The following is a 27948-nucleotide window of genomic DNA, read 5'->3' as shown; positions in this document are numbered from 1 at the left end:
ATGCGGTGCTTTTGCTTCTGATCGCTTTGAGCTCAACAAACAATTGTCCACATTATGTTATAAAGGTGGGCAAATACAACCAAAGCAATCTACACAAAGAAAATCTATATTTTTGTAACTCAGGGGAAACTGACCCTTTGAATAATGGGCCGGGTGGACAGAGTAAGAAGAATATATGAGATAATTATTACCTCTGGAACAGTACGGCCCAATGAATCCTGGGAAGCAGTGGCATGATCCCGCCACACACTCTCCGTTCCCGTAGCAGTTGTGTGTGCACTCCGTGACAGATTCTGTGGGCGAGAAAAGTCCAGCTATTAATAACACACCGGATTTTCAAATTATAGCAAATCTAAAATTCCTGCTTAAATAACATTTGACAACTGAAACTGTTCAAGAATACTGCAAGACGACCGAGAAACTAACGTTCTTTTCTTTATCCCCTGCATGAATCTAGGCTTTGTAAGCATCCCTTATCTGCGGTATCGGGCACGGCATACATTTACAGCTGTTTGTCCATGTCCCACTAAGGTCTAAGCCTCCATAACATGCACACTGCAGGCTGGCTCTTCCCATCCAAGCCATGTTGAGTAAAAGCCACACATACATTTTAAATTAGACCAAATAATTCCATTTCCTTGACACATTTTGTTTCCTCTACCGCCTCTTCCTCGCCCCTCAACCCCTTGAATGACTGATTCAAGGGACTGAGGCAATCTCCTGAGTGTTTACAGCTCAAATCCTCTCTGACTTGAAGTTAATCTGACATATCCTACAGACAGATCTTGTGTTCATTCAACAGACCATCGCTCATGAACGGCACCCCCATAAGACCGGGGCCCTCATTTTGATCGGCGTTAAGAGGGCAAACTTTTTTGTTATTGCACTGTCTCGTATTGAATGTTCATCGAGCCAGCGTTGGACCCAGGCAATTTTGACCTCACACATCGATACCTTCATATTTGTAGGGTTGGATCAATGGAAAACTCCCCAAAGGAAATAGAAAAACTTTAACTCAACCTTAGTGGTTTCTCCTACCTCAAAACCCACAAGGAAATTTCACAGACTCCAGAACGCTTAGGAAGAAAGAATCAATGCAGTGTATTGTCTCGTATTGTTGCGTTGAGCACAATAATCCACTACCCTCCAATGGAAACTTAGATCCGTCTCTTAGGTGGCTCAAAGTTTTAAGAGCTCAGCTTGTTTGAGTGGAAGCCTAACTGTTTGTTAATTCAGGCGCAGCTGTTAAAGGAAAGTAAAGTCTTCCAAACATGTCATTACACATCATTCCAATCACTCTCATCAGCCACCGCAGCAGATGTGTGTCCTCTTACCCTGAATGATGGTGTTATAGGACACTGTCTCCGCGTTTCTTCCGTCATTATAAAACGCCAGGTGCCACACCCCTGAGTCCAGGTACTGGATGAAGCCGGCTTGGTGCACGCTGACCGGGTGATCCTGCCGTCCCCTCGTCTCCGGTTCACTCTGAGTCCGATGTTCTTTGGCGATAAGCCGGCTGCCGTCCAACAGCTCCACGAAGTCATACTGCAAAACAACAGATTACGACAGATTGTTGTTTTAATGTTGCTCTCATTAAATCAGGCAGTAAAACACGCCAGCAAGTTCAAAAAGTTGATGCTTTCTTCTGTCGGGTGCTTTGTATGCGGCTCCTCTGGTAATTTCCCTAACTGTCGGAGAAGTGTACTTCAAAGTGGTTATGCAAAACACAACAAAATGAAGAGGTCTGTGTACCCAGCAAATATTTCAGTATAATAAATGTTGAATTTCAGTCACATGTATTTGTAGTTGATAGATGTTGTTTGGAGAGTTGTTTGTGTACTGATAGAGCTGATATGGCTCAACAATATTCCAAACATATGTTGTACATTCTGACAGGAGTGCACTTTAACAGAGTCTGGCAATGTGTTTATTATAATTTGTTAAATTAACGCAGATAATGCTCTGTGTGGATGCATATACTTAGGAGTTCAGAGTGATTCACTGCCAGTGTGTGCACACAATACAAAGAACAGGATAAAGTGAAAAGCTATATGCAATTATTTGTCTCTGTTTTTAATTCAAGTTAATACCACATTGCTACTAATGTTTTAATTGGTTTATTGTTTGTTTTTAATACTGTATGTTCCCAGGACTCTCAAACAGCGGATGAATATATCATATAAAGTAAATATTTTCCCTACAGTAGCAAACACAGTATACGAAACAACAAATAGAACATAGTATATACCCCAGGCCTTTTCCTTCCGACTGTATGTTTTGGGAAAGCAGCATAGCAGTCTCTCTGTATTTCTTTCAGGCAAACATTGATTTACGGGGTAAACAAGGAGTAACGAGTCATTCCTGCCAAATGAAACAAGTAAAGCGGCGCATCTGCTCTCACTGCACCTGCTCAGCACCTGAACCTCTTCTTGAAGGAGGCTGTACTGTACGGCGGAGAGCACTGCAGCAGAAAGCAGAGAAACAAACCAGCAATCCCCAAACAGTCTATAGGCTGCAGAAAGCACAGCAGATGCAGACAGATCCCGTGGCTCAAGCTGTTGTTAGCTAGATGCACTGAGCCTAGAGTGAACGCTCAGGGTGGAAGAGAGACTACATGTATGGGCTGATGAAAGTCTGATGCACTGAAGCTAGTTCAAAGATGGATTTAAACACAATGATGAGGTCATTTGAGAGATTTGGTGAACTGCCAAGCTATTGATTTTTGCTTGAAAATGATTTTGTTTGTGTTTCAGACTTGTCCGCTCAATAATAATTAATATATCACTTACATTTCAAATACATTTTTAAAGTACGTAATGAGTTCAGTCACAACAATTGTCAAGAGAGAAAGGTAAATATATCTGATTTAGCAGCAAGGGGTTCCACTTAAAAATCATTAAATAAAAAATATTTTAGACATGCGAGTACATTTATTTATTTATGTTTCCTTATAAACAATAGAATACGATCGGAAAAAATATGTCACAATACTACCAATAACAATTTAACAGCTGCATTAAAGCTAGGTTAAGTTATTTATTCATGGGAAATAAATCCATTGTAGCCTTTCAGCATATTGTAATTTAAATGGTCTGGAAAAAAACGTCTGCTCGGTTTTTAGCTTAAGTAAATGTAGCCCAAGACGTTGACCAATCACAGATCATTTGGAGGAGAGAACCGTCCTATTGGCTGCTCTAGAAATGCAGATGCCTGTTCTTGTCCCGTTAGATGCTGCATGACGCGCATTTCTGTCTGGTGGGAGGTGCTCAAAGCAGAGCGGGGAGGGAGGAGAGCTGCAGTACGAGGGCTGTATCTTTGTATTCTGGCTTTTTTTGCCTTTTACTAAAACCTGCCGACCCTGGGAGACCGCTTGAATTACAATTATGCTGAAAGGTTATTATGGAATGAAAAATAAAGTGCCTCCTCCAGCTTCTTTTTTTCATTAGTTTTTAATAGTAGCATTCCATCATAGCAACACTGCATGTTTATGATATTACCCCAAACCTTAAACCTAATCGGCAACTCGATTGAGCTTTTTTGGCCTCTTTCACTTCACTGCATGCTCCACTATAAAATCACAGCCCCTCATCAACAAACCCTTTACCAAAAGCAGCAAATAGCTCTTTTCAGCAACAACAACAACAACAACAACAAAAACAACGATATTCTCACCGCTTAGGCGGATCATTTTTTCTCAAGTGTTGTTGGAGACAAAAGCCATGCTAAAAGATGTTGCACTTAAATGTATCAAGTGGCCAGAAACACAAGTCCAATTGGATCGTGGTGTTGCTCTATTTCCGATTGATGTGTAACGAGGCAACTTTAGACACACTTTAGGCTTAAGGTCTTTATAAACTGGGAGTAACTCAGTGTTTTGCATCTGCCATCTTGTTATGAACTTCTTCTCTGCCTAGTGGGCAATAATGAATCATCTCAGCTTTAAATCCCCATGTGCACGACATCCAGCCTCGTTGAAACATAATGGGCTTTAAAGGAGTTAAAAGAAAGGGACAAGAAAATATATTAAAACAGGATTTAAAGCTCAGAAACGGGACAAACATGGACCCGAGCAACTTTGCAGTTGACTTGAGAAAGACAGGGAAGAGAGCTTAAAGCGAGGAGCAGGTGAAGTCAACCCTGTGATTTAAACCCCTTTGAGTGGAGCAGAGGGGCAGAGGGAGGATATTAACCTGGCGGAAGTTGACTTCTTTGTGTTTTCGGCTTGAGGGGGAAGTAATAAATCTGTTCATCCCACGAAACCTAAACCTCCTGGCGAAGTGCATACATCTCGATTAGCCGCAGCGAAAGCCCCCCCAACTCATCTCAATCCAACAATGCAGTGCATAACAGGCGAGAGGCCGGGCGTGGAGAGACTGCAGGATGCCCCGCAGACTGAGCCCGGAGCCTGCAAATACTTCAGCCTTTAGATTGAGTGAACTTAGTTTGGCACTTGGAAACAACGGAGGGCAATCTCTTAAGAAACAAACTACAAAAGTAATTTTCTTCTAACTTGTTTGGTTTGTATCAACACGGACAAACACTCAATAGCCGAGAGAGGAAGTCTATGTTTGAGAAAGGTGGAAAGCCTGTTGCACTTAAATGTTGTCTTGTCTTCCGAGCTGTGAATACAACGGACAGTCAATATATCTCATTGGTGTCTTTCATGCTCAGTTAAGTAAATGCATTGATTTGTGCCCCTGGTCCCTGGACAGTATGTCATTTCGAGGTGGCCACAATGGACACAGTGTCGAGAATTGACAAGCTTGAGTGTCTGTGCAACAATTGCCGGGGACATAAAAGCAGTGTCTTGTTAATTCGTACCCTTTGGACTTTCATTTTGTTGGGGCTCCTTTTTTCACCTTGAAAGCGCAATCCGGATCACCTGTTGTCCCTCACATCTCAGTTTCGACCGTCAGAGAGTGGCCCTACACTTGAGTGAAGCCCGTCTTTACGAGCAGAGAATGTCAAGAAGGTTAGGCTAAGAGCTTTTGCAGTCAATTGAGCCGGCCATTGTCTGAGTGCCTTCATCACCATGATCACACATCGGACATTCAAAATGCCGGAAATGTCATTCAAGTGACACATGAGACATTTTCTGAAACACTTCAATTTGAAAATTCCCGACGTTTAGTGGAAATGAAAGATGTGCGTGTCCACACTGGCAAAGTGAAATAAGCTAATACCTCGCTGTAATGTGCAAAGGCATACAGTGATGTCAGGGATTCAAATAAAGGGCATCATAAGAGCAGATAGAACACCCTATTAATTAATACAGTATGCATATACATTGTTTGATACAGTTTAATTTCCAGGCTTTTTGAAGAAGTAGTGAAATGGCCTCAAAGCTGCTTTAATCCATTTATTTTATTAAAGACTGATTACATGTAAGAGCGTTGATTAACGCATAGAGAAATATTGCTAATATTATAATTAAAGCCATGGAACTGGTCCAGTAATGTCAGCAATAGTTAGCCACGTTTTTTTTAGAAGCTGCAAAGCCCCTGAGACCAGAGCCCAGTCCGCTCTGATTGGTTAGTTGGCAAGCCCTGTTGTGATTAGTCAACCTCTTAGAGATGTCCGGCCCCTAAGTCCATCACGTATAATGTGTTGGAGCGCTAGCCAATAGATGCGTGAGTGTTACGTAGAGATGTCACTATTGGATGTTATCCTTTGCAGACCAGGTGCATGCACACAAACATATAACACACTACAGGAAAGGGAAAACCTCAAAAAGCAAAAGTGGGCCCCTTCAATAAACAAAGATAAAACTGATTTTTTTATTTCCAAGGAGGAACGAATAAAAGCCAGCGCTGAGCTTCAGTCTGCAATGTTCAAAACAACAGATAAAGCCAGAAATCTAGGTGTAGTCATGGACTCTGACCTGAGTTTCAACAGTCACATTAAAACAGTTACTAAATCAGCCTACTATCACCTAAAGAATATATCTAGGATTAAAAGACTAATGTCACAGCAGGATTTGGAAAAACTTGCTTTTATCTTCAGTAGACTCGACTACTGCAATGGTGTCTTCACAGGTCTCACTAAACAATCTATTAGGAAGCTGCAGCTGATTCAGAACGCTGCTGCTCGAGTCCTCACTGACACTAAGCAAGTGGATCACATCACTCCTGATCTGGAGTCTTTACACTGGCTTCCTGTGTGTCAAAGAATAGATTTCAAAATACTGCTGCTGGTTTATAAAGCACTGAATGGTTTAAGCCCAAAATACATCAGTCAGAACTAAACATGGAGAAGCAGCGTTCAGTTATTATGCTCCAAATATCTGGAACAAACTCCCAGAAACCTGCAGGTCCGCTGCAACTCTTACTACTTTTAAATCCAGGCTGAAGACTTTTCTTTTTGCCGCCGCATTTAATTGATATATTCATTTCTCACACTGCACTGTAACTTGTATTCGTGTACCTGTGTTATTCATGTTTTTTTATCTTCGATTAAGTGTTTTAAAATGCCATTTTATAATATGTTTCTGCTGCACTATTTCTTAATTATTCGTTTTGTAAAGCACTTTGAATTGCCTTGTGTTGAAAGGTGCTCTATAAATAAACGTGCCTTTCATTTCAATTTCACTTTGTAATTACAAGAGATATGTAATCTTTTTGTCAAGGTGTCAGCTTCATCTTTAATCTACAGGCGATACACCTGATTTAAAAACATTAATAAAAAGGCTTTACCTGAGTGTGAGAGGGTGTGAGACCTTTCCGTCCATAGACTCCTATCAGTGCGTTCTTCTGTACCGAGATGTTGAACTTCAGGAAGCGTGGGAGCTCCATGCTGAGTTGAGAACGCCAGAACACCCCCGGTGGGACGCTCTGACCCGCCTTCTTCCCTACGTCCACCTGTCCCGTATCAATGGAGTTGTTCTCCGGATTGAGCACGTTAGTCCTTCCTAGAAGACAGACACACACTCGGATTATATAAGGTGTTGCAAAATCCAAAGAACAGCACTGTTATGGCTATATTGTATAAATCAGTCATCACAGAGCCTTTCATGCCATCAGTTAAAACCTCCGCTTTCATCTCAAATCTAATATTGGTCTTTCATATTTGGATATCAGTAATTGCTGCATTCAATCTTTTGCTTACCAGTGCAATCTTATTCTTTGTATCCAAGCAGGGACTTTACAAAAAGACAGTCATATATTTTCCAAATGAGCAGTGACCAAGAAAGAGAGGATTAAAAGTAATGGATCCCTGTGGTCCATGATGCACTGCTCACTGAAAAAAAAATGACCAGATATAATTGGCTATTTATTAGACTCTAACAGGCCGCATTTCACGTCTTCTCTCTTGTCCTGATGACTCAGAGAGCACCGCCTCATCTTGGATAAGGTCTTAATGGAAACTGTCAGATATACTGAGCGCTACCTTCCCAGAGCAATAACAGCAAATCAAAACTATTTTGTGAATTATACCCTTAAACTGTGTCCTTACAGCGCAAACGATGGAGGGATGGCCAGTTTTAATATGACTCATGCTCAAATGAAAAATGGTAGTCTGCAAGGTGTAATTACCAGAACAAATGTCGTTGTTAGGATGAAAAATATGTCAAATGTTTTAAAGTCCTTGCCGTTTGAAGCTATATAGTGGAAGGAATACAGCTGTGCTTTTTACAACCTACCGTGGCATAGACTTATAACAGGTTAGGTGGATGGTGCAGAGATGTCCTGATACATAATAACATCTCAACCTGTGTCCCTGCTTCTCATACGAAGCGCTTCAGTGTGGGGACAGTCACTGTGAGTGTATCCGTTCGTGCCGTTATTTGCATGTCGGGGTGCGTGTAATGAGGCCATTGGCTGTCACTTTAGTTCCATTCAAAGTGAAGACTGGTAGCCAAGTTTACCTCAGGGGAGAATAATAGCCTGCTATTGATTGCCTTTAAACAGTCCAAAACCTGCCTCATGCTATCTTAATTAGCAGTACTTATGAGGATTTAAATCTAGCTGAGTTTAAACAATTGAGCTTTTGCCTGGCCTACTCAACTCCATTAATGCTGTCGTGGATGTGCATTCTAAATACAGCAATGTGGTCAGAGATTAATTTGCTGTAAAGGTGAGTTGGGATGGCCTGGCTGCGTGTTGTTGAATACACAATGGTCCAAGATGATGATAGGTCGTGCAAAGCTGTCTGGAATCAGTCAATTAATATTCAGAAGGTGAAAGAGCTCAGGAAACTGTAAAGGCTGACTTGGCATCGAGCACCAAATCATTCATGAGACCAAATGGTTGGCTGGTGCAATTTGTCTTTCTTAATCGTCTTTGAACCTTTTCCTGATTTAATTCATTAGTATTCTTTAACTTTTTTTTTTTTTTAGGTATCAGCGTTTCATTAAAAAAACCATTAATTACACAAACCCTCATCTACTTCAACTGAAGTTGAGATTATTCGCACATTTAAAGTGTTAGTGCTAATGAGCTAGACAACCGGTCCATGCACCATGCTTTTCTCACCAAGCCATTCATTATTTATTTAATACAATTGTTTTTATGAATATTAAAACTTAACCCCAAAAACCCCAACATGTCTTGAAAAAGCAATGCCAACATAACCTTGACTGAAATAAATTAGGATACATGGAAGCCAACTAAATAATAAAGAGTATAATTATTGAGCGCTAATACTGAAAAAGGCTTATTTAAATGTTAATTAGCGGTTTATTCAAATGTCAGTCTTTTATTTCCTCACCGTCAGCAGCCAGAGCTGTCACTATGCTCGGCTGAGTGGGCCCCGTCTTCCCAACTCCTCCGTTTTCAAAAGCCGGCTGGTTGTCCAACTCTTGGAGCTGCCAATTGAGGCCAAAAAGGTGCATTGCTGTGAAATACACAAAAAAGCGGCGTGGGTTTGTAGAAATGGATAAACAAATAAGGAAATAAGTTGAACATAACAAGCCGCTTTAGCACAAAGGACCTGTGGGAGAACACAATGGATGGATCCGATGCAGGCACAAAAACACATCAGTTTAACTTCCAACTTTTCTGTTTTTTCAGGCCACTCAACAATGGGTGGGCTTTGTGTACACAGCGTGCTGGCAGAGTCCAGACAAAGTCATCCAGATCAATACTCAGGAACCCTGTTGCTCTATCATGTTTCCTCGGGGAGCGCTGTTCATTAACGTGCCACAGCGTCTGCACACAAACGGCTACTTATCAAAGAGAGCAGAATGTGTACTATTTTTATAAAAAAGCTTTCACTTCAGACAAGCAGACATGACACACTGGGAGAGTGTTGAACTCTCTAATTCAGTGGGATAAAAAGCAGGAAAGACATGGTGACAGTTCCATGTGTGTGGGCAAGATGGAGGGAGAGTCTTTTCAGAAGGATTGAGGCAGTTTATTGAGACAGACACTCACAGCAGGGGGAGGAAGTGAGTGTAAGATGCGGCAACACTCCTCGAGTTGTGTTAGATAACTAAACTTTGCTGGCTTTCATTCAGAAAACCTGCTTTATTGTCTCAGTATTGGAGGCAATCAAACTGTGTTCTTGTTGTTTTGGGAAGCTGAGGTGCTACTGCGAGCACAGCGAGAGGGCCAATCTCCTTCAAAGTCACCATCCAGGGAACATGCTGAGGAAGCATCTTGATTTCCGACCATTTGATCTGCGGGAGGAACTTCTCTCCAACACTCACCAGGAAGATGGATATTGACTGCAGTAAATAAGAAGTGGATGTGGGGCCAAAGAGAATATCAAAAGTGAAGGAGACCAAAAGAGAGAGTGTAAACTATGGAGAGTGTATCAATCCATACTTTGTAAAGAAATAAGACTTGTGTTTTGCTAAGAACGTGTGAATAAGCATCATTGGAATACACAAAGCACTCTCCTTGGTATTTCAAATGGACATGTGCACTTTAGCCATTCATTCAAGTTTAATCAAGCAGATTTATTTGAGTTTTAATGTTTGGTTACACAGTACATTCAGCCTGCGTAACCCTCTGTGTGAAAATCAATGTTGGCTGCATGTGAGACAACGCAGAAACACACATGGTCCATCAATATCTTATAACTCAGACTTTTCTCTCTGAGTGGACACCCAGCGTGAAAACCTATGATCCATGTCGTTTGTTCCTTTTTGCTTCACATATTTTTATTGAGATGTCAATTGATTTTATGCTTTAAAACATTTCTGAATATTACTTCAGTTTCAGATATATGTGCACATTCCCTGGCAACACAGATAGACACGAGCTAAATCTTAACTTAACATAATCCGCCAAGCATCAGAAATATTTATAAAATAGTTCATTAGTACCCCAACACGAAATCCAAACATTGGACTGAAAACTTCTACATTTAAATACAACCTTTTTTTAAAGTGTAAATATCTCAATTTCTTGGATTAACATATTGTTGGTTTGTAACTGAGAAACGGCTCCAGATTTCTTAAAAAACAGAGTTAGCTCGGACCGAAATTGCAAGTACCCAATGAGGTAATGGGGCACTAACAAAACCATAATAAAAACAGCCTTTGCCTGAAAAGAAAAGGACATCTACTCTAACAAATTGATTGTCACTGTGAAGTGAAAGCAGGGTAAGATATTACTCAAAGGGTAAAAGGTAGCATAATCTGTTGCTTAACAAACCTGTACTGTATTTAGAAACCTAGTATTAAGTGTTTTGAAAAATGAATCATTTCTAAGCCGACAAGAGGAGTCAGAAGAAGAAGAGAAGACAGGACACCAGAGGCCTGTACTACGAAGCAGGATTTTCGCTTAGCCGGCTAACTTCAGGGAAAACTCGGGGTTTCTGGTCCTACGAAGCTGGTTCTCTTTTTAGCAGGCTAGGTCTCCATGGTAACTTATGCTGTGCGGCTAACCTGCCCCGGAGCAGGTTAGGTTGCAGGCTAAGAGATCAACTCAGTGAAAGCACCGCCTGCTGACCAATCAGAGCTCAGTGTGCGGAGTTTAAAGCGATCAAGTCATATTCCAGGAGAAAGGAAATACAGAAAAACTGCCGTTGCAGGAAAGACGGCCGGCAAAAATCACCGACTGTGTGAACGTGAACATTAATAGAATATCACCTCCATCTTCAGAGCAATCTGACTATTATAACATTAGCGTTAAGAAAGCTTACTTAAATATCTGCCACAACACAAGTAACCGGATCAAAGTAACAGTACAGTCCGCGGCATATCACATCATAATGTATCATATATCTCCTTATCTGAGTCAGCTGAGCCGTATCTGGCCGTGCAACACTCACAGTGTCACATACTGTATGCAGAAGTATTATTTTAAGCAACACATAAGTTGACGAAACACTCGAGACAAATGTAATTGAAGTCAGATCGTGTTTTAGACGGGCAGTGATATCATGAACCTGTTAATGTACGCATTCAAACACTTGTTCTGTTGCCAGCTGTATTCACCTTGCAGGTGCAGCTCTGTGGCTTTTATCCTGGATAAAGTGTTTAAGTCATGGATGTTTAAAGTTTAATTTCTTCATATGTCTAATATTATAGTTCACTTTTCATTCAGGAAGTATGACGCTGCGCTGTCAGTGCGCTTCTCCATGTTTGTGATTGGTCGAATGCTCCAAATACCACCCCTTTCATGTGAACGCGCACCTAACTAGATAGGACACGGCTGGCTTGAGCGATCCACTTGATAACCCGCGTCGTAGGACCGTTTAGCGAGAGCGCGTATGTTTTGGATTAGGCCAACCGGCTAACTCAAACATATCCAGGTTAGGTTGAACCAGCTTCGTAGTATAGGCCTCAGCTTTCCAAAATGACACATGAACAACAGATGGTGCACTTAAACACCAGATGTTGTTTGCCTTAGTGCTGAAGATTCAATCATCTGTGTATTGTATTGTTGATGCTAATGATAGCAGATCTGTGAGACTGTGTTTAGGCACATTGCTGCTTTGAGCTCATAGCAAACATTAGCATGCTTACATAGTGAACATGGTAACATGCTGATAACTAACAGGTATTATTGAACAGGTTTACCATCCTAATTAAGAATGTAGGCTATGTATGTTAACATGTGAATGATTATCACTGCTGAACACACATTAATCTGAGGCCAGTGTCATTTTTTGGTTTTAAACCAAAGTGAAAACGTTGACGCAATGCTGGTTTCAGATGAACGGTCTGGCATCCCCTATGTAGTAGAATTTCTAAACAATGAAGCAAATTTCCTTGCATTTCATCCATTGTCCGTCAAAATATTTTACTCTAACGTACAAATATCTGCCTCATGGTAAAAGTTAAAATCAGAGTCTGAAAACCTTTCCACCGGCTTGGCTGCTGAGACTTTAGCCCATTTAACAGATTAGTCTCTCTACACGTTCTCATCTCCCAGTACCCCCACATTTTCACAGTGTGTGACGGTGGGCCCTCGGGTATCAGACACACCGCAGAACCACCACGAGCCTTCCCCTCTTCACTGCTCGCTGGGCGCCAGGACCCGAATCCCCATTCACCTCATCAACAAATTGCTTTGAGGTGAATAGCCCTCAATTTGTGAATTTGCATATGTTATTCCAGCAGCCAGTTCAATTAATATTTATGGGGCGTGAGCAATTCTCTTACTGAGCAAGAAGCAGCAAAAGCTAGCCTATAATCTCGGAAGTCAAAATGTGCCCGTGGAACACCTCCACAGACGACGAAAGGGATATTGAATGTGTAGGTTCACACAATGTTAGTTTGAGCCCTGACATCCACATGGTATTTACGTACAGAGGCACAATCACGGTGGCGCTGGAAAACACAGCAGATAATCCTCCTGGCAGCTCTCAGAGCAAAATCCCTATTTAGTTCATAACATGTGTGTTGGGGTCGTTACCTGAAAAAAGGGCTGATTATTCTACAGATGGAGGTTGCATTTCTTCTTTGTGGGAACAAATAAACAATCATTTGTAAGCTAAGCAACCTAAGGCTTTTAAAAACACAAATGAGAATAAAACCTCGTAAGTGTTTCCTGTTCAAATATGCAGAGGACGCCTGGCTATCATCACCGAGAATAATGAGTCCATAATATACCACAGAGAGAGGTGACCCATCTGGAGCCCCCGTGTGCCAACAACTCAACGGCCTCAACATTATTGAGATAAACATTGTTTTATTCCGGAATCTTCCTGCAAATCCCCGCAGAAACATCCGGGGGACTCCGAGGATGTTCCTGTTCTCTAGGATAGTATCTCCAACAACCTCAAATGGAATGACAACATCTGTAACACAAGATCGACCAAGACAAGGTGTTTTTCTTGTGTACCAGCGGCAATTGACAAGCTCCCCGTTTCCTCGGTTCGTCTCTGCGGGATTTCTTGATTTTGTGTTAGTTTTAGATTAGTATCAGGACTTTTTATTTTCCAACACAGTACTCATCACCACGGCCTTGTTATAACCAAAAGTGGCAACCATGTAAACAATTTCATGTGAGCCATCATTTTTAATCAACCAGCCTTCACTGAAAACATAACAAATCCAAAATTGATTCCAGCCTTTACCAATAAATTACATTTGCGTGGTACAAGGTTGCAGTAAATTAGATTCTTCCTCAGCCACTGCTAACATAACATAATCCTAGCTTCGTGTAATCATTTTAAATAATATATTTTTCTATATTTGTGTGACAAAAGAAGTCTATTGTCTTCTCCTTATAAACATGTTTGTGAAACATGCTCAGTGACTATATTGTGCGCATTTGATTTTGTTTGTGCGGTTCAATTGGGAGGGCATTTTCAAGAATCCACATGCTGTTTCTGAATCCAATCAGTGCATGAAAGCTGGACCGGGTCCTGATTGGCCTCCCCTGAATCTGAACAATTGTTGAAATCCTTCCAATCAGGCTAGTTTGCAGAACTGCAACTGGAAAGCCTCACCTCAGCAGGTTTGCCTCATTTGAATTACAGGAGCTGCCGTCAGCCGGGGTCCAGTTTCATGTCTCCACGCTTTCCTTCAGATTAATTCAATAAGAAAACCTTTTATCCAAAATATTTGTATCCAAAATATCTTGAGGCATATTAGTCTTAACCTCAACAAAAACAGTCTTATCAAGAACAAACTTAAATTGAATATTATGCTACAGTTTAACATGTAACAGATGTAGGTGTGTCTGTATTTGCACTAATGGGACTGTGCGCGCTGACGGTATTAAAGCATGAGTGCACGCGGCGTCTATTTGAGGCATTGCACCTGGCAGGTGAATTGGCGGTGGATGAAAGCGAGAGGAAGTGGTGGAAACACTCTTCGACACCTGAGGCAAGTGGCACTGGGGCTGCATCTGTTTAACTCACACACACACACACACACACACACACACACACACACACACACACACACACACACACACACACACACACACACACACACACACACACACACACACACACACACACACACACACACACACACACACACACACACACACACACACACACACACACACACACACACACACACACACACACACACACACACACACACACACACACACACACACACCGTAGGGGATGGAGCCCCAGGAACACACTGTGGAATCAGGCCAAGGATACAATTCCCAAACAACCTACAGGTCTACAATTAAACAAGTTGGTGAAAGTCGAGATGATCATGTTGTGAATGAATCCAATCTGCTACAAGTGTTAGTGACAACAGCTGAACAAATTAGGGGTTTGGCTCCTTTTCCCCGTGTAAACTGAGCAGATCTGCCACTACAGTAGCTGACATAAAGATAGCAACTGATCCCGACACACAGAGGAGCGACTAAGATGTAAATGTATGTTTATATCCATACTAATTTTATGGCATCATGAATGAAAACTAGTACAAAACTGTTAAGTCAATAGGCCATTGTGAATATTGATATAGCACATTTATGACCTATCCTCCAAGAGAGCACTCCCCTTTCCATCACCCTATAAAACACTGGTTATTGGATCTTCCCAACAACCTCATATTTCTCCTTATACAACTGTGTTACATTTCCTCTGCCTCCAAGCACGCTGAATACTTATATATCCTCTGAGGGAGAGAGGCACAGTGTAAAGATTAAGGGCTTGGGTGACAAGGGAGGGCATGAGGAGACATGAATCTGTAACAGGTTTATTGCTCTGGTCGAGATTCTAAAGGTTAGCGAGAAGTCAGCTTTGACACACGCTGTAAAAAACAAACATCCGAAAGTCTTCTCAGAGGAAATGATGCCCAACGGATGGGGGGGGGGGGGGGGGGTGAGCATTAGTTATCTTCCTGGCTGAGATAAAAGCATTTCCTGTTTAACAGAGTCTTAAGCAAGTCTTAGTTGAAGCACAACAAAGGCTTTGTGGACCAAGGTCTTCTTTTAAGATCAAGTGCTTGCTACTGTTTCCTTTCCTGTTTCCTCAATTGTTTTATGTTGAAGCTGCCATCTGTGCTGGCCAGTTGCACAGCCCTGCTTGTGTTATAGCAGAAACCCCTGAGGACATCAATCCAGAGTCTGGGGATGATGCACAGCAGCCTGTCAAAAGAAAACAGACAGGAATGTCTTGTTGGAAACTGTACTCGGGACATGTCTGCATATCGGACCGAGAGCTTAGTCAGAGAGACGCTACTGAATCATATCAGGACATCTTCGATTTCTGCAAGAAGGAAAAAGCAATGAAATAGAAATACTCCTGGCAGCGATCAAACTTCATACAGATTAAGCGGCTACAGTCACTCCAGGGAGCTTGTCTGTCATTTGTTCCCTTTGACCGAATGACATGTCTAAAGATTGTCTAATGCCGGGCGCAGATAATGGAGTCAGGTTTACTCTCCCTACAACCTAAAGAAATGTGTTGCCACACAATCTGCTGGTTTTCATGCACTTGGGCTGCACCTTCAAATCAGACACAACAAGTGCACAGTGAAATGTTCGTACCAAAGCCTCGGTGTATAGTTAATTTGGTCTGGCTAGATGGTTTCAAATGCGCAATACCAAGGTGTACTCATTGGATACCGTATGAATCGAATAGTGTTAACACACCGACGCCTTCTACAAAAAGTATCCTCATGCCAGGCTCGGAAATACAGGCTGCTATTTCATTGAATTGCCCCCCCAGAGAATCAGAGTTCTGGTCTAAGCCCCTATTTGTGCAGCTGTTCAGCATGGACTATCTGGTAATATGAGCAGTTTAAAGATAATATTTGCACCCCCTGAACTGCTTCCAAGCACGCGCAGGGACTGAAGTCTTGCAATGTGAGGAGAAAAAGAGAAGACTTTTAAATTGCTACTTGTGTAGGATGCACTTTTGAAAGCTGGTAGGAGTGTGGCCTTGAACTGTTGCTAACATGTTGTCAACCGTACACATGAGGAGTTGGGGAGAGCGTGTGGGTAAGAGTGAGAAAGTAAATCAGTGGGTATTATTGAGACATTAAGAGAATCAAAAGCAGAGCAGCTTTTAAATTACTTTGAGGTCAGTCCAAATCAAAGTGTCAACGCCTTGACAGCACATCCAAGTCATCCACTCATTAGTCTTTATAAACAAATTGCAAATCAGGATGGGAAGACGTTCAGTTCTGAATGCTAACTATTCAAATGGCATGCTTTATGGTTTTGACATTTTCCTTTTCAAGCTGTATTAATTGTCTTAGTTTTTTTTCATTGCTGCGGCCAACACCCTTTGGCGCATATGTCTAATAAATAAATATGTGGCGACTGAATGTTATTTGTGAGTCTCATATCAAAAGTCTGAATGTGTTTGCTCTTAAGGGCAAATGCAAAGCTTAAGGGATTCTAAAGAAGTCAAATCTGCATCAATACTTTTGTTTCAACACGATATCTCTGACTAGGAAAATGTCTGTGTGGCCAAACAGACAAAACTAGCTGTTGAATAATCTGGCACTGTGTTTCTAATGTGGTCATGTGGCTGTGTTACAGATCATTCATTCTCCTCATGCATATTGATTTGAAAATATCTTTAAAACATCCAAACTCACCCTTACCTATGCAGTAGCAGAGGACGATGGACAGAACCACAGCGATCCCCACGGCGACCAGGGCAGTGCACTTCCAGGAGCAGTGTTTCGGTGACTTCTTGAACTTGAAAGCTCCTCTGGAGAGGCTGTGTCTGGGCAGAGGTCGAGCCGGTGTGGAGTAAACCGTCCCTGTAGCCATGGTGTACCCGGGGGCGGCTGTGCCAAAGAAAGGTGTTGTGCCTGTGCCCGTTTTAAAAAGAAAATGCCTGCATAGGGGAAAAGAAGAAATAGGAGAAAACGGGTGTGGATTAAATCAGCATCCCAAAAGATGTAATGCTTCACGTACTGTATGTGTCCAACTTAAAACCGTTTTCTAGCTGGATTCAGAACCCCAATTTGCTCCTGTTCCAAAGCTATGTTCAATAGCTCAAAGCAAAACATTTAACCATTTAACACCAGGCACATCCATGTGCATCGCACTGCATGAGAGACTGGGTTTAATTCTAATATTTAGCTCAATCCTGACATTCTAAGAGGTGAACAAAAAGTACCTCATAAAACAATCGTCTCACACTTGCCCTTTTACAACGGGGCCTTTGCTAATAGCCCATTATACCTGGGGTAATTAAGAGGGTTTAATCAAATGCACTACAGAGCGATCGTCCTATTAACTTGTAAACCCCACGTGAAAAGCTCTTAAGTAAATGAATTAAGCCTTGTTGCCACTCTTGCCACTACTTAGAGATGAATACCCAAATGCCTGTAGGCTTATGGGGACGGCAGGGGAAATTGGACAGATTGACCATGCATTGCAAAAGCTATTCGCACCAGAATTTCATATCTCCACTTTCTCCATTTAAAAAATAAATGAAATTGTCAACAGTATTGACTTTTTGTCGGATAATAAAGCTTTCATTATCGTTCTAATCTTTTGTTATTCATTTATAATTATTCACTATCATATCAAGATTCAACAAGAAAGCCCATTAGCCACTTGAATTGAAAGGACACAGCATATTACGCACTAATTTATACCACTGCATCAATTTCTGTGACTTTGGTATTGAATTATATTATTTTGACGATGGAAAAGTCAAATTTACATTTAAAAACGTAGAGGTTAGCCTCTCTTATAAAGCCATCACTGCACACCATGATGTCACAAGTACTACCTCTACTACTCTTAAACACCCTAAAATAGCTTCATCAATGATTTTTTTTTATTGTAAGGCTTGGATAGATAGTGTGAAAAAAGTAATTCCAGACTTCTGAATTGATGGTCAAAAATGTATGTTTTAACACCAAGAGCATTAATAGGCTATATGGCAAGTGAAAGAAATCACAATTCCAAGCCATTATTAGTGGCTTTCTTGAAAATCGATGCCTTCTTGGATTGTGAGTGGCTTACAGGCTTTTTAAAAGAACTACCTAGGAGGAAAATGTTAGGACTCGTATCCACTTTTGAAAGATGTTCCTGATTTCTTAAAATGAGCACTACCAGCAGCCCCGCAGAAATATATTGACTGGAACATTTGGGGGTTAAATAAAGTTTGGTTAAGTGCAACGAAGTGGCCAGGAAAAGCAAGGCTACTTTTCATGCTCATGCACTCTGTAATTTCTGCTGAAAGCCTTATCCAACGTTTTTCAATTCCCAGAAGAGGGGATTGCCATGGACACCAGATATTTAAATAAACCAATAAATTGATAAAGTAGTGTTTGCTCATCAATTATTTGTGCGGCAACTGTGAAGCCTCTATGTTAATTTTGTAACAGCTTTTTAATCCTGACTGTGAATCTGTACTAAAGAAGCTAATTGGATGCATAATCTAAAGCTGAGAACTTAAGCACTGACAATCCATGTAATGGCACTTAGTCGTCACAGTTTTCCTGATTATTTGATAGGAACGATGGCCCAAATGGCTTAAACGGTTTCATTAGTATTCTCTGAGTTAGACAAAATGTTGTTTCTGAAGAATTATCAATATTAGCCGTCCAAAAACATGCACAGGGAAGGTGGTAATTCGATATTTGTGAAATCGTTTTAACAGGTTTGTTTTACAAAGGGCACATCGTAAAGCTACACCATAATGCATTGCTCGTATTTCAGCCCTGACACTGATTCTCCAGCCACCTCGTGTCTCCTGTGAGGATATATCTGAGCTCAAATCTGCTCTGATCAATTCTTGACAAAAAGAACAAATGTCAGATTTGGATCGTCTCGCTCCTTGATGCTCCGATTGACACGTGATGTTGTGGACAGATTCCAGCTAAAGGTTACAGCATGACACCGCTGGAATGACAATGCTTAGGGGCGTCTGCAAGCCGGGAAAAGTTCAGATTCTTCAAGCTGGAACAATCTGTACTGTTGTTGCGGCAGAATTCTGAATGTGCAGTTGGGTATGAATTGAGGTCAGAACTTGCACAACGTTGGAGGCGGCAGACGTGTAGTCAGACACATGGGCAAACAGCCCGCGCTATCTAGGGAGCAAGTGGATGCAATCTGATGAGGTGGACAGAAATGGACGTGAGGGTGTGAGTTCATGTTTGTGTGTATGTAGTCTATTTGAGGAAGGTGACTACCAATTGCAAGTTGCTGAGATGATGTGGCGACAGTTCTCCCTGTAAATAAAAAGGTCTTAAATCCACCTGGATCTTATTTATCTGGTGCCCCCATGCCCCCCCCCATGCTGGTGTACAACGGTGTTTGGACATAACATTCTCATGGGCTTTTGGTCAAAGACGGCTGAACTACATCAACATCAAAGACACGTGGGAGTTTAATTTGAAAACATACAAACATTAACCAAGTGAGACACGCTGTTAACAGCAACATTTAAAATAAAAATGTATACAATAAATCATTAAATAGTGTATTTTCACAATGTAGTTACTTGAACAACTTGAAAGCATATATTATCACCAAAGACATATGGCATGCTTAGGCTGGTTTAACACTCAGCTATTCTGCAGTCATTTACTGTAAATCACTTTCGCTTTGTACGAGTAAAGTAAAACTAAAATCTGTCCGTACCAATTTTATAGGCAGAAAATGCCGCTTTGGAGATTTATTTAATTTGTCGTTTATGTAATTATGTTGTTTATGTTTTACATGTCGGCTTTTTTTTTCCTAATAGCAGTCTGAGGAGTCTGGAAATGATGCTGTTGGACATGATTAACAAACAGCAGACCAGTGTAAATGTCTGCAGCTATACACAGTGGATGACCGGCTAATTGATTACAGCCAGTGTGATGCAACAAGGCACATTACTATGCTAATCCAGCCAGCTCTTGTGATAGCAAAGTGGTGTGCTTTGAGTGTGAGGGAGAGAGAAGGAAAAGGGACAATCAAAAGAGTGTGAGACTGAGGGAAAGAGAGCAAATGAATGGCCGGCTGTCAGTGTGATCGCAGAGCATTTGTGTGCGCGCCTGTCTGTCCCATTGAGAAGCATGTAACACAAAAGCAGCAGCGAGCCGGCTCTCCTCTGCTCTCACAACATTGCTTGTCATCGGGATGACATTTGAAAACATCCTCACAGAGGACAAAAGACTAAACATTGAGTGGGTGGATTTGTCTACGGCTAAGCAAGAGCTGAAAGGTTGAGAGAGCACACTAGAAACAATGGGAATCGAAGCCCTTAGAATATGTAATCTGCCTATTAGCCTAACTTCTGTGTTAGCATTAGCATTTCAAGGTGAGAGCTGGAAAAATCCGACGACTTTCATCCGTGGCTAAAAAAAGACTACAGATGTGTCCGGCGTCGCGGTGGTTCGTTTTCACACACGCTGCCGTCGCCATCGCTCTCCCCCAGATCGCCACCTGCCCTCCCAACAGGAGGCCTACTAGCAGGTGCTATTCTAGTACAGCTAGCTCGGCACCCAGGCGACAGTATTTCAGTCTCGACAAGCTTTTCTTTGCCGTCCTGCCCATGGAGATCAGCGTGGTGCCATCTTGAGTCGCTCTCAGAGTGCTCAGATTGTTTGCATATTGCATTTTTTATATTTAACGAGATTGATTCAGTTTGACATAAGTGGAACTCAGCTCACATGTACATACATTTAAGATGATCTTTGGAGTCTACCTTCTGAGATTTTCCGGGGCTAAATCCTGATGGCCAATTTAGTTGAAGTGTATGTAAACTGTAGGTTACATTTGTAATGTTTACCATTTTGTGTGCATATCACTATTTAGTCCACTATCCCTATCCATCATCTTTTCGTGTAAGCTTTTACATTTGCTGACAAAAAAATAAATATATATGTATTTATTTATAGAAGGACCAATCATACAAATACATTAATCTCAGCAAAGAGAAGAGATGCAATATGCCAGATTATAGCTAATAGCTAATTTCCATCTGTGGTCCTCAGGCAGGTTCATAACAATCAATACACAAATAATAACATTGCATGATCTCTATCTGTCAAACAATTTTAAAACCTGATTAAGTACAGCTCAATAAATTAATACATAGTGCACTGAAATACACTTACATGATCTTGGTCACTCAAATAATTATAAAGCCTGATTTAAATACAGGTTACGCACATAATACTTAGTAGGCTACACTTCAAATACACTTAAAACATCTAAGATATAGTATGACAATACAGTTCAGATAAAAAAACTCAGATTACAGTGTAATTAATGTTGGCATCAAGACCAGATGTCCTTTGTATTGCCAGCAGCAGCCACAGCTAATGCAGCAGCTCATAATAAAAGGAAACTATTGAAGAGCTCAGGAATCACCACATACATATGAAATGTGTGCTTGGCACTAAAATATGTTGGCATAATAAATGAAAAGGAAAACACACACAAGAAAAAAAGGAAACAAATACATCTTGAGGATTACCACTTTGTCTACACCACCATCCATGTTGGCAGGTAACCAGCCATCACTGTGAGCTCCTTTCTCTTCCAGAAGGCTAGTTGGCCTGTATCTTACACATGACTAATCAGACCTGGTGCGCGATCCTAACACCATCACTCGCGTGGGGGGAAAAAGTTACATTGTCCACCTTTGATGTGAAGCACGACTGCCTGACTCACGATTGTCATGGACACGCCACACAAACAACCACACAGACACACACAAAGACACATAATCCTACTTAGATTACCTCTGCTATTATTATTTTCACCCCAGAGAACAATTCCAGGAAAAGGTGCTGCCTGTGGGACACTGCAGCACATAATAATGAGGATTTTAGAGCCGAGACATCATTTAATTTCACAAAAGGATTCCCTTGACACATGAATCCAACGGGGATTGGCAGCACATTTATAGCTGCAACGTGTGGCTGGGCAGGTCTTCAAAAAGGCTCTGAAGAATCTGAAATGTCATAAGGACTTCACTGGCAGAATGCCAAGAATCTAAGAGGGAAAGAAATGCTGAAGTAGGCTATGAAGGACATACATATGTAAGAGCGTTCCTGTATCTTATCCAGTGGAGCACTTATTATACAGCTTACATTTTGCTCTATAAAGGGCGTAAAAAAGACTTATTTCACACATACTGGTAAAGTCGATCTTAAACAAAGGATTAAGCACTGCTCAAGAATAATTACCGTGTATGTGCATTGGTCTCGTGGGGGGGGAAATGGCAATTTATTTCATAATGAAATTCAATGGAATACTTCTAATTGAAAATATCTCAAAAAACTATTTCAGTGAATCCAAGTGGATAGTAAGAGATACCTGAGGGGTTTATTAAAAGTACTCCACACACTTTAAAGATCTGATTGTCTCTAATGCACTTGAGAATAGCAACGAGCAGCAAGCATCACTGCTCTGCTGCCGACTAATTGAGCCATTTGAATGGAGTGGTATTGGTAGAACAAAGCAGAGTCAAAGCTGAAGTAGAATAATCTCATAGAATCAGCTGAAGTGCAAACCTTGTATTTGTTATGGTGATAAAAAACAGGATCTCTTTTGGGCCTTGTAATGTTCTTCAGAATTGCAATGCAATAATGTTACACTACAAACAAGTATTGACTCGTCGTTTTTATTACTGAAGTACGACTTAAAGTGTTTTTCCGAGTTGTAAAAGACGGCTTTACGTGTCGGTATTATGCTTTATATTTTTAACCTCTGAGAGTAAATGAACCAAAATCAAACTCGGATGTCTTAACACAGCCCTGACAGTATGATCACAGTGAGATCAGTGACTGTATTCAATCAGAATAAAATACTGAACAGTAGTGACAGTGGAAGTTCCTGAGTGCAGCCCTTCACTCATGTTAAAGAACACAGAAAGCTACTCACAGTGAAAGCTAGTTGGTATTGAGTCAAATTAGCACACGCGTGCTTTGAAGAGTAGCACTTTTATGGGAGGTTGCACACACATCATTAATTACTGCTAATTGCTGTAAAAGTAGCTAATGCTGTCAACGGAGGGCTTTATTTTCAAGGAGGTCATGTCAAAGGAAATATATTAACAAAGATTATAACACTGGGATTTATATTTGACACTTTTTTTTAATCAAGTGTCTAGATAAATAATGTACTGACTGCACATGTGACACCCTTGCTGCGTAAGAAATTAATCCATGTCAATGTGGAGGATTTAAAAGAGATCCCTGTGGTACTACCTGAGGCCACGATGTGCTGGACAAAACCCCCTGAAGGCTTCCTAATAAATACTTTCTGGCGCTTCTGTTTACATTTCCCAACCTAGTGTTTTTCCTGACATCTGCAATTACGTGGTGAACCGGGTCTTCCCTTTTTTGCCCTGTTGGTTTGCACCGGCCCTCAGTTCCCACCCACTGACAAGCACTTGATTTAGAGTCCTCTGTGGTGATAGTGATTTATGCCTCCGCTGATGATAGGTGCGCACATACTGTTCTGTCGATACAGCTAAGACGGCTCAAGGTCATTGCACGGTTAGCGTCCAATCCCCGCGTCTTCCGTAGCAAGTTAAACTGTCAATTCATATCCCGATTCATTCAGTCGGATCATTGAGGTTGTTGCTTTATGCCGCCACAATTGAAATGCAAAGTTTACATTCACCCGAGCCTCAGAAAGGGTACGCTGTGCCAAAGAAATATCCGGCTAGAATGCAATCATCTACTCGAGGCCATATTGAGTCAGAGCGCAATGTCCCACACTTCATTAGCCAGGATAGTTTGAGCGCGCTGATTAAGAGAGATGTAACTGATGTTTCAGGAGGAACACTTGGCAGTAGCTCTTATGACAAAGTAGTATTTCGCACAGCAAATTCGGATATAACCGACAATGCCCTTACAAAGTCCTTTGTGAAGTTATAGCCTCCCTGACTTGAACTGGCAAGCTCTCTGATATGCACATAGTTCATTCTCTTCATCCTCTGCCATTGACTGCAGGTAGATCACATTTAGTAATCAGCCCTTAATTGTATTCACTCACAATTAAGTGATACGACTGTGAAAAAAGAGGTACAAAAAGATGTTTGTCAAACTCAATGGGGACTTTATTATGGCATGCACCATTTTAGTCATGATCATTTATCCTGATGAGGTGTAGTCCTTAAAATATGCCTGCAATCTGCCAAATTTAATTATCTAAAAATCCTGGAGCGAATTGTCTTTTTTTCGCATACCTATTTTTAGAGGGGTAGCATTAAAAACATTAATAAAATCATCCTAAGTGGTTTAAACAGAAGCAGTTTGATGGTTGTCTTGGGAAGGCTGTAGCAATCATGTTGTGAGCGCGAGGCACCAGAGTGAAATTGGAGTGTGATGCAGCGGGAGATCAGGCGATGCTCCAACTTTTTTTTTTGATTCGCTCCTACCAAGTTCCTCGTGCTCCGCTCCACTCGCACGCTCTGATGTGGAATACAAGTTGGTATGCTGAGTTTTCCAGCGTTGCTTTTCAGCAAACAGCAAGACGCGTTCCTCCAGCCAATGATGTGTGATAACTACAGTACAGTATAGCCACAAAAAAGAACATTATTATAAAGCTGTAATTTATCTCTGTCAAGAAAAAAACACAGCTGGTACAATCACGAGTTTTTTGGGTACGGGCCAATATCTGTAAAAAAAATTGTAAAACGTGTGTGTGTGTGTGTGTGTGTGTGTGTGTGTGTGTGTGTGTGTGTGTGTGTGTGTGTGTGTGTGTGTGAAATGTAATTATAGCTAGTGGTTCCTTCAACAATTTCCAAATGTAAAATGCTTACAATTATGGAGCCCAATCAAAATTAAAATGCAAAATTATAATGAAACTTTAACTGACATGAAATTAAAATGAACATTTCAAACAGCAGTTCTCTGAGTCAGCAGAAGTGGCCTCATGATAACACCTGGAGATGAATATGCCACGCTGTTGTAGGCCATGGGGGTCTCTCACCTGCTCTCCAGGGCCACATTGCTGCCCAGGACCCAGCTGTCCTGCAGCTGGACGCATTCCGCCGTACTCTGCAAGTCGGTCGCCAGGCCGGCTGATGGCGGCGGGCTCGGGCTCCTCTGATTGGCCAGTGAGCTTCGACTCAGGGACGTGATGGACGGATGCTGCTTGTGTGGGGGCGGGGCAGGTGGCAGAGGAGGCGGGCCTTGCTGGCAAGAAATATGGTCACCTGAAGTGAAACAGAGGGAAGGAAACATCAGCAAAATGGTTTCTGTGTTCCTTAAGTTCAATCATTTGTTTTTCAATTCAAATGAACCCCCATTGTATACATCTCATAGACAGCAGATGGCTAAACTATGCATCTGCCTTGTGAATAACATATGATAGCACACAGCCAACCAACAGACCCAGAAAAGTAAATACAACCAAGAGCAAGACATTAAAATTAGATGCAACCACTGCAAAAAGAGGAGAAATAAGAGCTGATTTTATGGCGACACACATAATAATTGTCGCAAAACGCCACACGGCTTGACAGTTGGGTTCTCTTAAACAGAAGGTCACTTAGAGAGGCAGCTGTTCTTTTATGGGCGCTTAACGCGATGTTTCACGTTTGATTACAGCCAGAGAAGACTCTCAAATAACTAATGACCAGAACATCCATTAGAGCTCTGAGAGAACAGGTTTTCCAATTTCACACAAAGCTGTGTAATTGGCCCCCAGAATGGCATGTGGTGATTATCTATCCATCTTCTCCGTTTAAAAAGGTAAAAACCCACACTGCTGACAATTCTGATTTGCTCCAATGAGCCCCAAATGAGTATCGTCGGTCTTGCCTTTGAGAGGCTCGGAGATGATTGAGAAAGCTGAGAATTGCGTCTTTTAAGAGCTGTTGTTTTTGCATGGACAGCATGAATTTTTGCAAGGCCTTAAGGAGATAAATGTAGAGCATGCAAACGCTGGAGGTCAGTTCTGGTGCATGCTTTAACCTTTGCTTCCTCAACCATGCGTAAGGACCTTGTGGGCTTTAAGCCATGGATACAAATCTGCTCTGCTAGCGTGACAGAACAACTTCATTGAAAGGACACTAGTCGTTGTTTTTAAACAAGAGCCTTTAATAACCATGTAAGTTGTTGTCCTTGTCCATGTACCTGTCCTCCTAAAACAAGATGTGCAATGACGGTAAATGAGCCATGTATTAACCCTTAGGTGCATAAGTGTGTTCTTGAAGTATCTTTGTAATTAAAATGTTTTATCATTTCATGTTTTGGATATCATGCCATTCTAATTTTGTATTTACATTTTAAGAAATTGTAGATTTTGTATTACTACCCCAAGCTTCCATAAGTCGGTCAAAAATTACCCGCATGCATTTTCTATGGAATCCTATGGGAAAACGTTTTTTTTCAAAATGTAATTTTTTTTTCTAAAATTATAAATAGTGAAAAATTAAAAATATATAATATAATACTAAATATTATAAGTGATTTTTCTTAATCAAAATGACAAAAATGGCATAAACACATTATTCTAATACGGGTCCTTTTTGACCCACTTATGGAAGAATGTAGGGTCCAGTCACTCGTGCATCTAAGGGTTAAAAAAAGAATTGTAACATGAATGCCATTCAGAAACTAAGAAATACTTTCTATCCCTGTAGAGTAAAAACCTTCAAGCTACTATGCATGCAGGCTCTTGGTACGCCTGAGGATTTTTTTCTCTGAGGAAATACAGTAATACATCACGAGAGTAATTTAACAAAAATTGCAGTAAGAATGTTTATCAAGAGTAAAACCCTTCACCACAAGCTGTAATAAGGTTTAGCAGGGGCAGGTCGTGCCAATCATTTCTTTGAGTGATTGCTGGCATGGATTTGTTCTCATTTGTTTTATAACAAAATACATTTGAATATTGTCTGTTTCATCTGCATAGAAATAGACAGACAGATATATCGACAGACCGATAGACAAGTGATAAAAGACGAGCAGTGTGGATCTGATTCAGGGATCACAAAATTGCATGATGCCGGTGCAGAAGGCAAATCAACATGCATTAAATTATGATACATTACCCACTTAAATATGAGCCCTCATCAACCCATATTACCTTCTTCAAAGTCAATTCTGATCAACAACTGCAGTATGAAAAACACAAGATAACATGACATGATAGCGCCGCAAAAGGCATCCCACTCATCTCCTGGTCTAGACTGAGAGCCCCATTAAAAAAGAGCTAAAAGTAGGCTAATAGAAATGTGGATTATCTACCAGCACCGTCCAGTTTTACTTCACCTCAGGGCCTTATTCCACTGTAAGAGCCTGCAGCAGACAGCGCCACTTCACTTTCAAGCATTTTTCATATAATCAGCACACACTGATGTAACGGTGCAATGGCAATGAGGGGGGCAGAGGGAAATGAAGAAGAGAGGACTGGAAGATGTTATATCACAGAGGTAAGGGCAATGTTGACGGGCAGAACATATTATTTTTAGAACTGTATATTCTTCAAATCAAAAAGAGTGAGAGTTTCTCCCACACGTTTTGTAACCTTAAAGCACAATAGAGGCACCGAATACAATTATGCAACCTGAAAATGAGCTTACTAGGGCCCCTTTAAAGACCATAACGACATTTGAGTTGAATTAACTGCAACATGCTCTTCAAACGTATAACAAACTGCTGTCTTTGTTTATCCTGTACCAACATCATCCTATTATCCCACCCACATGAAC

At 41.1% G+C, this 27948-nt stretch overlaps 1 protein-coding gene across 7 annotated transcripts in view; it reads right to left on the bottom strand.

Annotated features, from left to right (window-relative positions):
- The window catches only part of LOC117453793 (teneurin-3), a 146594-nt gene that overhangs the window by 56691 nt on the left and 61955 nt on the right, over positions 1-27948 (bottom strand). For 6 of the 7 annotated variants that reach the window (XM_034092766.1, XM_034092768.1, XM_034092769.1 and 3 more), the window contains 6 exons: positions 25221-25446; positions 16925-17163; positions 8707-8832; positions 6693-6907; positions 1335-1545; positions 192-293 (listed from right to left, as the gene is read on the bottom strand). In XM_034092766.1, coding sequence (XP_033948657.1) covers positions 192-293; positions 1335-1545; positions 6693-6907; positions 8707-8832; positions 16925-17163; positions 25221-25446 — 1119 coding nt within the window. The remainder of the gene's footprint in view (positions 1-191; positions 294-1334; positions 1546-6692; positions 6908-8706; positions 8833-16924; positions 17164-25220; positions 25447-27948) is intronic. The other variant, XM_071204596.1, reaches the window with a different exon arrangement.

The sequence above is a fragment of the Pseudochaenichthys georgianus genome, chromosome 10 (assembly GCF_902827115.2).
Source record: "Pseudochaenichthys georgianus chromosome 10, fPseGeo1.2, whole genome shotgun sequence".
In the NCBI taxonomy this organism is placed as follows: domain Eukaryota; kingdom Metazoa; phylum Chordata; class Actinopteri; order Perciformes; family Channichthyidae; genus Pseudochaenichthys; species Pseudochaenichthys georgianus.
This window is presented reverse-complemented; position numbering and strand designations above follow the sequence as displayed.